At 46.3% G+C, this 13,112-nt stretch overlaps 2 protein-coding genes across 2 annotated transcripts; one reads left to right on the top strand and one right to left on the bottom strand.

Moving 5' to 3' along the window:
* Nucleotides 1–652: 652 nt before the first annotated feature.
* supt7l (SPT7 like, STAGA complex subunit gamma) lies at nt 653–5,591 on the bottom strand. The gene is made up of 5 exons (XM_076108581.1): nt 5,484–5,591; nt 4,217–4,694; nt 3,767–4,096; nt 2,296–2,528; nt 653–1,207 (listed from the first exon to the last, which is right to left on the bottom strand). Exons 2-5 carry the CDS (start codon nt 4,639–4,641, stop codon nt 912–914), a joined length of 1,284 nt encoding a protein of 427 aa, XP_075964696.1. The 5' UTR covers nt 4,642–4,694; nt 5,484–5,591; the 3' UTR covers nt 653–911.
* Nucleotides 5,592–5,769: 178 nt separating this feature from the next.
* slc4a1ap (solute carrier family 4 member 1 adaptor protein) lies at nt 5,770–13,020 on the top strand. The gene is made up of 14 exons (XM_076108580.1): nt 5,770–6,622; nt 7,749–7,977; nt 8,116–8,244; nt 8,348–8,408; nt 8,518–8,657; nt 8,735–8,895; nt 9,197–9,266; nt 9,370–9,559; nt 10,275–10,371; nt 10,480–10,714; nt 10,973–11,047; nt 11,170–11,255; nt 11,377–11,446; nt 12,063–13,020. Exons 1-14 carry the CDS (start codon nt 5,798–5,800, stop codon nt 12,110–12,112), a joined length of 2,418 nt encoding a protein of 805 aa, XP_075964695.1. The 5' UTR covers nt 5,770–5,797; the 3' UTR covers nt 12,113–13,020.
* Nucleotides 13,021–13,112: the final 92 nt, after the last annotated feature.

Here is a 13,112-nt window from a genome sequence, read left to right on the forward strand (position 1 = left end):
CCCAATCCGCACTCTCCCCTAGGCACAGACAATTACCTGCCTGATTGTGAACACAGAGGCGGCGCCTACACAAAGGAGAAATCACATGTATTCAAACGGGGCCTGCTCGTTCAGCATGCAGAATTACGCGTCCCGTAATTAATTTGCCATTAAGACCGGATTGATGTCGTCGTCACGATGCAGACAACCAAGCCATAATTGCCTCTGGCGTTGCGTTTCGCAGCTTTGCCTCATTACTGAAACAGATGCTAATTTAGCAGAGCGGCTTCAGGTTGACAGGTGTGTGAAGTAGTTGTGTGTGTGTGTGCGTGTGTGGATCGTTCCGCCGTGTTGGGCTACATGTACAGTAAAGTGTACCGCAGAAAGGGAATACATCATAATATACAACGGCATCTTCATGAGGGGGATGTTGTCCTTTGGTGGAGCATCTTGTAATCCTAATGAATGGCACAGGCAGTAATTGGTATGTGAGGAGAAAAGGACTCAATAGCTCTACGAAAACAAACCCATTCTGCTGAATTATTAAGCTGTTTGACAAAATGATTTGCTTTTGGACCACTTAGTTTTTCCTGTTCTCCAATTCATTAGGGCTAATTGTCACCTCCTACATTTTCTGAAAAGCACTTCATAAAACTCAAACAGACAAAACTGATACTCTGAAAGATGTTTATTCTTTTAACAATAAACCCCATTATGAATTCAATGTCTTCGAGAGAAACTATACAAACTAAAAAAACGACCCCCCCCCCCCCCCCCATCAGTTCAGGTCATTCAAGACATTTACGTCATTTTATGGAGTGGCCGTTAATATCAACAGCTGCACAGCTGGTGTGATTCAACGCCAGATTTTGTCTGCTGCTGGTGAGTTCAGAGTCCACTTCTCAGGGCTCCTGCCGTCCACCAATATGTCCTCACATCTTCCTCGCCCGTTTTTTGGGCCTTTGGTTGAAGACGGGCGAGGTGGCCATCAAGGAGTCTGGCGAATGCGACGCGTAGCTGGCGTCTGACGCCGCACCCCCGGGAGAGGGTGCCATGGCTCCTCCCGACTCGCTCAAGGTGGACATGGGCCCGCCCTCCTCGAACACATCTCCGCCCAAGACGGCGTGGTGGTGATGGTGGTGGTGGCCAGCGCCCTGGCCCTCCTCGACATCCTGCGGCTCCATTTTTACCTGTGGCCACAGTGGGGAGTTGTTGGTCCCACCCCCACCTTATCAGAGAGGAGCACCAATTTAGCAAAAAAATAAATAATCCAGTGCATTTAAAAAGAGTAGTTAGTCAATTAATCAAATGTTAATCGGGCTCATAGAAAACTCCCCCGCACATCAAATCAAGCACAAGCATTCTATCATTGACTTTAACTTCAAGGTGTTGACCTGGCAATTTTTGGGGATGAGGTGGCATTTTTTCAAAATTCCCAGTAGAATACCTCACTGCACCAGTTACACTCATACAGTGAGCGGTCTGAATTGTTTTTTTCGACTATAAATCCAGCTTCAGACTACGGTTGGTAAATTAGCCAACTGCAGAATATCTGCATCTATAAAAACGATATAGGTACTGTTTAATCAGGACCATGTACACTCTACACATTTTTGTGAAATCAGCCTCATAATGTAAGCAGCCTTATTACAAGCAGTGCAAGAGAGCTCATTAGGAAGCTGCCAAGTGGTATGAAGAAGGCTGGGGGCTCCTCCTCATCAGTGCCAATCAGTACCTCCGGGGCCTGAGAAATGAAGCCACCATGAAAGTGCCAAAATACTGCAGTACCTGGAATGGCCACTTGAAGCTGGTTTCAAAAGTGAGTCAATCCCTATAGACCCCCTTGTCAAAACGTTTACAGCCTGGTGCAACAAAAAAACTTTTTGATCTCTAAAGTTAATATACCCGTTCATGACAACTGTATGGCGGAGGTGAATCTTTATACGAGTCACCCGTTGAAATTATATTACGGCTTAAAGTTATGCATGATTAAAGATGTGGCCCCTTTGAGGGACAGGTTTGCAGTATGCACATTTTGATTTTATACCTTTTTTTTGTTTGCCAAACATAATATCCCATTAAACTACAGCTGCACCTTGCCAACCAATGTAGCTAGCTAGCGCTAGCTGGTCGCTTAGCATTTGTTACTTGGCCTGCTGGGCCTCGCTCTTCCACGACAACACACTCTTGTCCAAATACGGTCACTCCTGGCTCCGAAAACCAAGATGGCGATGGCCAAAATGTCAATCTCGAGGCTTCGAAGCGGCAGTTTTCAAACCGACCGGTGACGTTTGTAAAGAAAGTCTATGGTCTCACCTGAGGCGCGAGGAGAATGGTCACCATCCAGACCCGAAGCCAGCCTCTCACCGTGGGCCCCGAGGACCCCCATGGGCAGAGCTTGGTCCCCAGAGGCCAAGTCAGCCTCAGGCTCCTCGCTAACGGGGAAGGAGATGTCACTCATGGGCTCCTCCTTGATCCTTGGGGGCTTGGAATCCTCCAGAGCCTTCTCTGGGTTCACCAGTCGTTCATATTCCTCCGACAGATCTTTGCTCACCTGGAGGAGGAAAATCTTATATTCGTCCAATTTCACTGGTGAAAGCTCGTAGATAAAAGACATGTAAGAGCTGAGCCTACATCATCTAGTATTTGAATTCATCAATATTAAACATGATCCAACACGTTGTGAAAACTGTATTCGGTGATTTGCCAAAAGTTAATAGACACAAAGAATCAGCTCTACTTTCTGCTCTCAGAGCTCATCGGTTGTAAGTCTTTAGAAGTCACGTTGGCACCGGAGACAGTGAATCTCTCAGTTTGTATTCTGTCTCACTTCCAAAGCAGCTTGCACACAAGTTGCCGTACGGCCCATTGTTCTTACTCGTACAAAGTTCTTTATGCTTTCTGAGATGACTCAGCATTGTTGTGGCGAAGGCCTGGCAGCTTACACCACCTTTACAAACATCTTTTCAGCACTGTGCCAAACAGAATTATTTTCAATATCATTTCATCTGCGGACTGTTTCTCCAATTAATTGTTTAGTCTACAAAATGTCCATAGTTTTCCACAGCCTATAATGACATGTCCTAGTGTTTTCCCCGAGGACGTTGGTTAGTGGCGGTGATCTATACTTCAGCTGAGGCGGGACATCCCCACTATGAAATGCTGCCAAGAACCCTTTCTTCAAATGTCTTGTATGTGCATCCCAAAGTCCCAAATCCCCCAAATATTCAATTTACAATCAAAATAAGTGAGAAAAGTAGCAAATCCTCACATTGAAGAAGCTGGAACAAGAAAATGTTTTTTGCATGATAACAATTAATTGTTAAACTTGCTGAGGATTCATTTTCTGTAAATGGAATATTTGTACACTGCATAGTAATATGCTTTGTGATGCATTGCAACTTTCAGATAATTGCAAAAGGAAATACCATAAATAAATGTGTGGGCACATAAAATCCTTTGTCGTGGTATATGTCATTTTATATCTTATATCTATATTTACTGACATATGACACATTTTCTGGAAGATCAAATGACATAAATTGGCAGGAATATCTGGTTTTAGCCAATCCACCTGACACCTCGTCACATTTATGCATAAAGAACAGTGCTGCTCATTGGTTTGCAACATTGGCCACAATGACATAATACAACCACACATATTAAAAAAGATTAGCACTGTATAAAAAGTGAGCCAAGATCATGGATGGTTAATGTATTCATATCGTCTTACAGGGTAGATTGTCAAATGGCACAATCCCATTAACGGTTATGACCCATTCCCAACCTCACCTGCAGCATGTAGCTGTGATAGTCCTTGATCCGCACTTGCCAGAAGCGCTGCAGGGCCAGCACGCTGCCAATGCCCACCTCGTGGAACACTTGCTCCACCACGTCTGGGAAGGAACTCGCTCCTAGCCGAGCCTCGCGGTCCACCGCCACGCGCAGCATGCGGGAGAGGCGCAGGTAATGCTCATTAACGAGGTCGGTCAGGGTCTCCAGCACGCTCTCCTGGGCCGACTCGAAGCCAGCGTGGGCCAAGATGGTGGCCACAGACTGGTAGAGGAGCGGCCTGCAGGAGGGCCAACTCAGCTCCGTGACGGGCTCGCCTTTACCCCTTATGATGGAAAGAGCCAGAAGAGATGAATGATGACTGGTTGATAAATTGTCTGAGATCTTATGTGTGAAATGCAATATTTATCTTGGCTCAGCCACACAGTCGGTCAGATTAACTCACTTATAGAAGTCACTCTCAGGGTCACTGTGGCGGAGCAGGAAGGGCTGCCGCGGGGCTTTGCTGTCCACGGGTAGCAAGTCATCTGGCATAACAGGTGGGGTGGGAGGACGCAGGGGCAGGTTGGCATCAGCCCCCTCCAGCTTGCTGCCACCCTCAGAGGACGCCGAGCTCTGACCCTGAGCCGCCGACAGGAGACCACGGAGGCGACGGGCATGCTGACACAGCTGCACTGTGTGGATGGTGAGGCTGCAGGGCTCCGAGGGGATGTCCAACATGGTGGTGGGCCGCGGGCGCTGGGCCGAGGGCTGGTGCAGGGGAGGGTCCTGCATTTCCACCGAGCGGAACTCGCGCTGGAGCAAGTCAAAGGAGCTGCGACTGGGAGGAGCCCCCGCCGGCCCAGGGATCTCGCCCCAGTAACGCATCATGGTGGGTGATCAAAGCCGGAAAGACACGGGCCGGATTCAAACTCGGATTCAATCTGGGATTTGGAAAGGTGGAGAGGAAGTAGGAGTGACCATCACAATCAAGGATGAAGTTGGTAAAAACAACATCACATTATTAATAAGAACAAAATGGAAAACTATAAATTTGACACCACCTTCAATCAACTTAAAATAAGATTACATCTCTGTTTGGCTTTTCAAAATAGCTTAAATGTTGACGTTTTTGCTGATTCAGAGTGGCAACTAAGTTAAACTTTAACTGCCATGGGACGATCACGCTAAATATAACTCAAAAGCTGCGGAATGAATAACTGATTGTATGGAGGCAAACGTGCACAACTCTGTTTTAAGTCCGGTTACAACAATGTACTTATCTTCTGATTATATCGACACATCTGACCAATCACAAAAAATAAAAAAAGCAATTATAGCCATGCCTTTATGATAAAAAAGACACTATGAATAGCAGGTAACGGTGATGTAATGTTAACGTTAATGCTGAAAAAAAGGTATCGGAAAACGCAATTAAGTGGACTTAATGTATGCCGAATACAAAAGTAAATTGCATTGATTAACTGAAGCTCTGAAGTTGAGGTTTAACACGTATGTTTGTTTGCCGAAAAGCAAGACAACAACTTATGGCAGGTGTCTGCCTGGAGTTTGGCACAGCATGAGCATCCAAGAGAGAAAACAACAAACAACAAACAACTCATTCATGGAGGAGCAACGACGAAGCTACGAAACAGCTATTAGCTAAGTACGTAACATATTTGTTTAGCTAGTTAAATTATATAAAAACTTAAAACGCAACAACAACTACTCACATTGCACAGGGATTGATAAAGCGTCTGCTAACATATGAAACCAATATCCCTTGTATGTTTGAAGGAAGTTGCACCGGAACTAAGCATTTTCGTCCGTCTTGCAAATAAACTCGGCTGAACACTATACAAGGTATTTAGTTCCGCAACAAACCATTTATTTTGACTTGTATAAAATACGAATTTCATCAAAATGCCGCTTACCCGTGTTTTAAAATTATTTTTCGACTCCAATTTTTAGGGGAATTAATTCTCAATTGGCGGATTTATAGAGGCTTAGAAAACCCGGGCAAAATTCACAGTCGCACCAAATAAACATGGACGCCTCCCCGCCGTCAGACCTGTGTGTGAATAATTCGGATGGAAAAATGAACTCTGCAATGGAAAAGGACGAGCGCTCGGCCACAGAGAACGAAGGCGAACACAAAACGAGAGCCGACCAAGAAACGAAGGACACTTTTAAAAAACCGGCCCCTTTCGCGGCGCCTTCCCTCGCCAGCAAACGCAGTAACGTCGCTGCTCCGTCCAAATCAACAGCGGCCGAGGCAAAACGTGTGAAGGAAAGTAACAAAGCCGAGGCTGTAGACGCCATTAGTGAGGGTTCTTCGGGTCTTGTAACTGAAAACAGAACCACGGAAACGGGCCAAGAAGAGGACGAGAACGGTGGTAATGTGAAAGACAAGACTGTGGCTCCTGTCAAAACCAAGCCCGAAGCTAAACCCATAGTGCTTCCTGCTAAAGGGCCCCCAGTTGGTACGTTCCCCCCTATCCCATACACAGAGCCGTCCTGGGGCGGCAATGCTCCGGATGTCCCCTATGCTCTGGAAATCCTTAAAAACGGCACCATAGTGGACACGGTACCCCTCACGCTGAAAAGCTACTTCGTGGTTGGACGTTTACCGGTGTGTGACGTCTCTCTGGAGCATCCCTCCATCTCCAGGTACCATGCCATAGTTCAGTACCGCCGACAGGCCGGAGAGGGAGAGTCCGTCGGGGAGGAGAGAGGGTTTTACCTCCACGACCTGGGCAGCACGCACGGCACTGTGGTGAACAAGAACAAGGTTCCCCCAAAAACCTACATCCGGCTCCGCGTGGGACATGTCTTAAAGTTCGGTGGGAGCACGAGGCTTTTTATCCTGCAGGTAAATCCTGACGGATTATACACCTCCACTTATACACTGACATGAATAGACAACATAGACAGCTTTGGGATGGGTCACTTTAGTCTCCACTCCAGTCAAGGGCCGGTTATCCAATTCTCTAACCCTGGAGCTCATATAATAACATTCACTAGTTCTATTTAGGACTGTGATCCATCATTTTATTTTTTATTATTTTACTACATACACAAACGGGGAAAAAAAATTAATAAACATACCAAAATAAGGGAATACAAAAAACCTCAGATCAAATATCTTTATTATGCAGCCCAGACTATTCTCATAATTGATTCTATTAACCCTAAACTAAACCTGCCGTAGCTTCTTACGGGTCTCAAACAAGCGTTCAAGCCTTCAAAAAACATGCTGAATATATTTTTCATCAAGTAAGCTCACAGACAAATCGGAGAGATCCTGCATCTGCGACAGAAGCAGAAAGATTAGTTCAAACGCTGATGTCAACAGACAGAAAATCACTCCTCAACAAAACAATCATTTATCAAGCAAATGCTAAACATTTTTATACTTCCAGCTTCCCAACAATGGCTAACTGCTGATTGGCTCTCTCTTTATGTTTTAAACTGGATGTCTTTAGATTCGTACAAAATGAGCCATTGGAGGATATATATGTTAGTGTAGATCTGTGAATCTTGTGCCAAGCAGAAATTCAGCAACCACAAGTTTATTCAACAGCAAAAGAATATATTTGAGAACTATTTTGATCATCCTTTTTTATTAAGTAGAAATGACAGTCAATTGCTGGTTCCAGTTTTGTATCATTGTTGATTGAAAGTATTTCATTTTGGACAAGAAATCTGTAGATGCTGCATTGTGGGCATTTCTGGCTTATGTATTTAATAGACTGCACCAGTGTTTGTTGTTTTTAAATGGGTAGGTAGCCCCCCCTTGTGGAGCACCGAGCCATTGCACAAGAAGGTGGAGTGAAACTAAAGTTGAAGAGACCTTTTTTGTAATGAATAACATTAATCATTAGCCACTACTAGCATAACACATTCAAATCCCACTGGACTCTCAGTGGTGCGTTGCATTGTGGGTAATGTAGGCAGCAGATTTTTGACAAGGAAGCTGTGTTTTCCTCCTCCCACAGGGTCCAGAGTTTGATGAAGAAGAGGAGTCTGAGCTAACAGTGACGGAGCTGAGGGAGAAAACCCGAAAACAGAAGGCAGAGCTGGAGAAGAGGATGATGGGAGACGGTTCTGATGATGATGATGACGACGGCGATGATTGTGGGGAGAAGGAGGGAGACAGGCAAGGCGAGAGCAGCAAGGACCAGAGCAAACTGTCAACCGAAGACTCCGGCTGCTCGTGGGGAATGGGTGAGCTTTTCCCGCCTGTCGTTGGATCATGCCACTGTATGCCACTCTCGGCGAGTAACTAAAGTAGCACGGTAATCCCTTTTTCTCCTTTCCTTTTTAATTCCACCTGTCTCCGTTTACTGTTTACCAACCCCGCAGACCAGGAGGCCATTCCGGAGGAGGATGAGAACGAGGAAAACCCTTTTTCAACAGAGTTCCAGGAGGACCAGGAAGCCGCCTACCTGAAAGACCCAAAGAAGGCTTTGCAGGGCTTCTACGACAGGGAAGGTGAGATGACGTCCTGTTAATTCACAGACGTGCGCTTTCCGCTTGTTTTTTTATAGTTCTTGTGTTTCTTGAATTTCTCGACTTCGGCATCCTGTCATTTTAGGGGAGGAGCTTGAGTTTGAGTATGAAGACCAAAGCCACGGCACCTGGCTGTGCAGGATAAAGTGAGTGACGTGAAAAACCCCCAAATCTACGATTGTGCAGTTTAAAAAGCGTTGCCGTCAGAATGCTTGTAAAGTGGGTGTAGTATCACACAGTTCACGTTTCTGTCAGGCTTCCGGTGGACGATGCCGTGGGCCGGCAGCTGGTCGCCGAGGCAACCCACACAGGGAAGAAGAAAGACGCAGCCATCCAGTGCTGCCTGGAGGCATGTCGAATGCTGGAAGCCAGAGGGCTTCTCCGCCAGGAAGCAGGTGCGAAGCAGAAGTATGGACCACCATCTGGAGAGGTTCTGGCTTGTACTTATCCCTGTTTAACTTACTACGCCTAGTGTCCCGTAAGCGCAAGAAGAAGAACTGGGAAGACGAGGACTACTACGACAGCGATGACGACACCTTCCTGGATCGAACCGGCACCGTGGAGAAGAAGAGGCAGGAGAGAATGAAGAAGGCGGGAAAGGTCGATGAGCGGCCCGAGACCTATGAGTCGCTGGTAAAAACAAATATGACTCGGGAATATTACAATATTCTGCTGCATGTCGCATGCTCACACTGACATGCTGATGTGGAGCAGGTGTAATGTTTCACCATCGTAATTTAGCATGTTAGCAATGCTAACATTTGCAAATTGGCATGCAACACAATATGCCAAAAACTGATGATAGAAATGTAAGATGTTCTTACATTTCTATGATAGATTTTCTATAATGTAAGGTGTAAACTGCACGACTACTGCAATGCTCAGCACGTTGTTTGTTTCCGTGGTAACACTCATGCATTTGATCTTCATGTAGGTGGCCAAACTATCAGAGGTGGAGACGGAGCTGGCAGAGGCTCAGAAGAAACTCAGCGGCGGTAGGGGAGGTGAGTCATGATGGGCTGGGTCCACTGTTCACTGTGGACGGATGCTACGATACCAACAGCTGCGCGTTGTTTTAATCTTGTGTTCTCATCTCCTCCTCTCAAGACTCCTCCGGCTCCTCGGCCGATGACCCGCTGGATGTCTTCATGACCGCAGTGCAAAGCGAGGCGGCGATGGACGCCGTGGAGCGCAGGAAGCTTCACGTGCACGTGGCCAACATGCGCAAGGACGCGCAGAGGCTGCGCAAGCTGGTGGAGCTCACGCGGCCCGCCCGGATGCCTTCGCTGCTGCCGAGGTCAGACACACTCTCATACTGCTGAGAATATAATAGCAAATACAAGCACATTTTTTCCTTTCAGATTAAGTTAAGGACAAGCACTGGAATGTGTTTTACAGAGACGAAGCACAACTCTCCATACTCTGTAAACCACGCCCACCGGAGGGGGAGAACAACCCACGGGTTGAAACGCTAACAACATGCCTGTAGCTAGCTAAAAGCATCAGATGTCAGCATTGTTGGAGATTATTTCAGCACGCTACGTCTACCGGGGGGGGGGGACTAAAAACAATGACGGAACAAGTTAGCTGTTAGCAAGCTACTGTAGTTAACAAACATAACACTGCGTCGCTCTCCGAACACAAGTTGCACACTGTCAAAATGCTCTAGATTAACTTCCAGAAATATAGAGTGTCAGTTCTCCCATTCTTCCTGCTGATGCCTCGCATCTTATCGCCTGTGTCCTTAGTCTTCGAGGTTGGTCAGCTTATTAAAACCTAGTTGTTTTTAGCCTGTTGGTTATGCATCCCACCTTCTCACAACACAGTCAATGGAGAGCCACATATTGTTTTTCCCCTCCACTGTGGGTGGGACTTAATTGAGCTCTGTCTCTGTTGCTTCTTTTAAGCATTCTCTGGAGTGTGAGAAGTTCATGAAAAAGTATTTGATTCCAATCTATACCAGGCAGCATTGAAATACTTGAAAGCTTTTTTGATGTGTGTTGGTGTGACAGTGGTAGCTCAGAGGCAGAGAAGCCCAAAAAGACCTTACCGCTGTTTGGAGCCATGAAGGGGGGAAGCAAATTCAAACTGAAGACTGGTACCATCGGGGTAGGTGGTGTTCTTCATGTTTCATAACCCGGTCTAATCATCTGCCTCTCTTTTTCCTTCTTTTGCTCAGCCTATTTCCTCCATTGATGTTTTTCCTCTCTCTTGTAGAAGTTGCCTCTGAAGCGGCCCAACTTGCCCGCAGAGCTCTTCAACATGAAAGAACTTCCACCCAGTGGAGAAGAGGAGGAGGAGGAGGAGGCAGCAGAGGAAGATGAGGATGACGATAAAGAGTGTGCAACTATTCCTGAGACGGACTCTGAGGAGTCCGGTGCATCGATGTCTCTAGAGAGCACTCGGTCAGGGCAGCAGAGACGGCAACCAGCACGGTCACAAGAGCTAAAAGGTATAAAAGTGATAAATAAGAATTGAAAAGATAAGTTTTACAATGCGTCTCTTCTGCCACTGGGTGGCAGTAGATCTGTAATATATACACAAAAGCGTACCGTTTATTTCTCATCATATTTAGGCAGTTATATAAAGAAAAGTGATCAAATATCCAGAAATGTTTAACCCATGCAACCTTATGAATGGAATGTTGTAGATTAATACATATCCTAATAATTACACTTTATTTTTGTTTGTTTGTGTGACTTCAAATCAGAGCAAAGCCACAAACGGAGGGCAGGCGAGGAGTCTGCTGAAGCAGCGGAGCAAGACGTGGCCTCGTCGAGTCCAGGTGGCTACTGCGCTTTTACCGTTTCCATTTTAATCTGTGCCAACTCCAGTGTTGGTTGCCGTGCGTCAGCATGGTATCCACGCACCATCTGTAATGAGATATATACCCCTACGTCTCCACAGAGTCCAAAGCAGGAGGAGACGGAGGGTCAGCAGCACAGCCCAGCCCCAGAAAGAATGTGAAGAAGAAAGTGATGGGCCCCAGCAGGGTGGGCTCTCGCTCTCTCTCTCTCTCACACACACACACACACACACACACACACACACTTATTTCTTTCGTGCAGAAAAGCGTGCCGTCAATTGAATTCTGCTCATGATTGGTCTCCACAGCCACCACGGCAGCCGTCGGGAGAGTATCCAGAGGACGACCCTGACTATTGCGTCTGGGTGCCTCCTACAGGTAAAACCATCTGAGTGATCCGACTGTTTGCACGAGACTTGTTGACCAATCGATCGGGTCCCTAGGTCAGTCAATCGGCGTGACCGTAACCTCATTGCTCTTTGTCCCGACAAGAGCGACGCAAGTTCACCAAACCTGGTGAATAAGAATTCAAGATATGCAGACACAGGCTTCTAGGTCTGTAACTTGACAAAACACTTGTTGACACTCACACGCTTGTGTTCCTCATCCACTGTGGACTGGGATTGGGAATGAAGGACACGGTGAGAGGAAGTAGGACAGGCTTTCATGGTCCACTCGTGCAGCTGAAATTGCAGCGACGGTTTTCATTGATTGCTGAGGAATGCAGATCAAAGTCACTTAAATAATGATAAGATCAGCTAGAAGGAAAATAAACTTTGAAACGGCTGCCAAACTGAGCTTTGATTCAAGGTTCAGAGCTAATCGCGCTACGCAGTTATATTTTTAGGATTTGTGATGAGTTTTGGTGATTGCATACGAGTCAGTGGTAACTTTACTGTGTGAATTTGCTCTTGTGGGACCATGTACCATGAATAGATGTGTAAATGTGAATCCTTTTGGATTTTCAACTCTTATCTTTGTCATTCACTCACAGATCAGACTGGAGATGGACGCACACACCTGAACGACAAGTACGGCTACTGAGAGAAAACAGAGAGAGAGAGAGCTCGTGTCTCCACTCCACCAGCTTTTATACCACGGATAACACCTGCATCACAACGCCTCCTTAGCTCTGACCATTAAGCCTCTCTGCCCATCCCAGTCCCTATGTGTGGTTCAGCTTTGAAAAAAGCCTGCAACACAGACCACATATAATAGCGCTGCACCTTTCATTATCGTTTCTTTCGGGGGTGTACTTGCCTTCTCAGACTGCGATAAACAAAAAGAACAGCGTTCTAATTCACATTAAACTGGCAAGCTCGGGGAGCAGACACTGGGCAGTCAGCCCGCTGGCACTTTCCAACCATGACAACAGCAATAGAGATGGGCTGCACTTGAATTATTTGTCCTAAAAATACATCTTTTTTTAAAAAATTCTATATTATCCAAGCCGAAAATGGGAAAGGGACAGAGCAGGAGAGGTAACTGATCTGAATTCAGCTTTCTGCTCTCTGGCTGCTCCTCCTGCAGTTACATCCGTATCCCTCCCCTTGTTTGTGTGTGTGTGTAGCAGGGAGGGAGAGAGAGGGGGAGAGAGAGAGAGAGAGCGCGTTGAAGCAGCTTTTCTGACCATCTGGACACTTGGATGGCTTACTGGATGAAACGCAAGCTGATAATGACTCAAGCTAAGTGGAGTGTGTGTGTCTACACACACACACACACACACACGTAGCCCAACCTTCTCAAAGTTATCTTTTTAACAAGATTGTCTTCATGAGTGAGTCAGCTATTGGGGCGTTTGCCTAGAGCAGGATTCCTCGCTCTGTGAAATCCCACTCAGTGCCGTTTCTGTTTGGTTTACCGCCACACTCTCCACCCTCTCTCCTGTCAGGAAGGTGAAGAAACTGTATTTTGTTATATAAGTGTAAAATAAAGAAATTGTCTGTACAAAACCTGTGAGTTACACTTTTGTGTATTCGCTCTCCACTACATTTGCCAGCCAGCCTTCCTCTCTTGGGGTTCCAGTTTTGACGTCAGACTTTTC

The sequence above is a fragment of the Anarhichas minor genome, unplaced genomic scaffold (assembly GCF_050575085.1).
Source record: "Anarhichas minor isolate MPS153535 unplaced genomic scaffold, ASM5057508v1 ptg000040l, whole genome shotgun sequence".
Classification (NCBI taxonomy): domain Eukaryota; kingdom Metazoa; phylum Chordata; class Actinopteri; order Perciformes; family Anarhichadidae; genus Anarhichas; species Anarhichas minor.

Coding starts and splice junctions, on each gene's coding strand:
- supt7l (XM_076108581.1), bottom strand. CDS start 4,641: ATGATGCGTTACTGGGGCGAGATCCCTGGGCCGGCGGGGGCTCCTCCC. Junction 4,097..4,216: donor CCTGAGAGTGACTTCTATAA/GTGAGTTAATCT, acceptor TTCCATCATAAG/GGGTAAAGGCGAGCCCGTCA. Junction 1,208..2,295: donor CCATTCTCCTCGCGCCTCAG/GTGAGACCATAG, acceptor CTCTCTGATAAG/GTGGGGGTGGGACCAACAAC.
- slc4a1ap (XM_076108580.1), top strand. CDS start 5,798: ATGGACGCCTCCCCGCCGTCAGACCTGTGTGTGAATAATTCGGATGGA. Junction 7,978..8,115: donor CGGCTGCTCGTGGGGAATGG/GTGAGCTTTTCC, acceptor CCAACCCCGCAG/ACCAGGAGGCCATTCCGGAG. Junction 9,267..9,369: donor ACTCAGCGGCGGTAGGGGAG/GTGAGTCATGAT, acceptor CCTCCTCTCAAG/ACTCCTCCGGCTCCTCGGCC.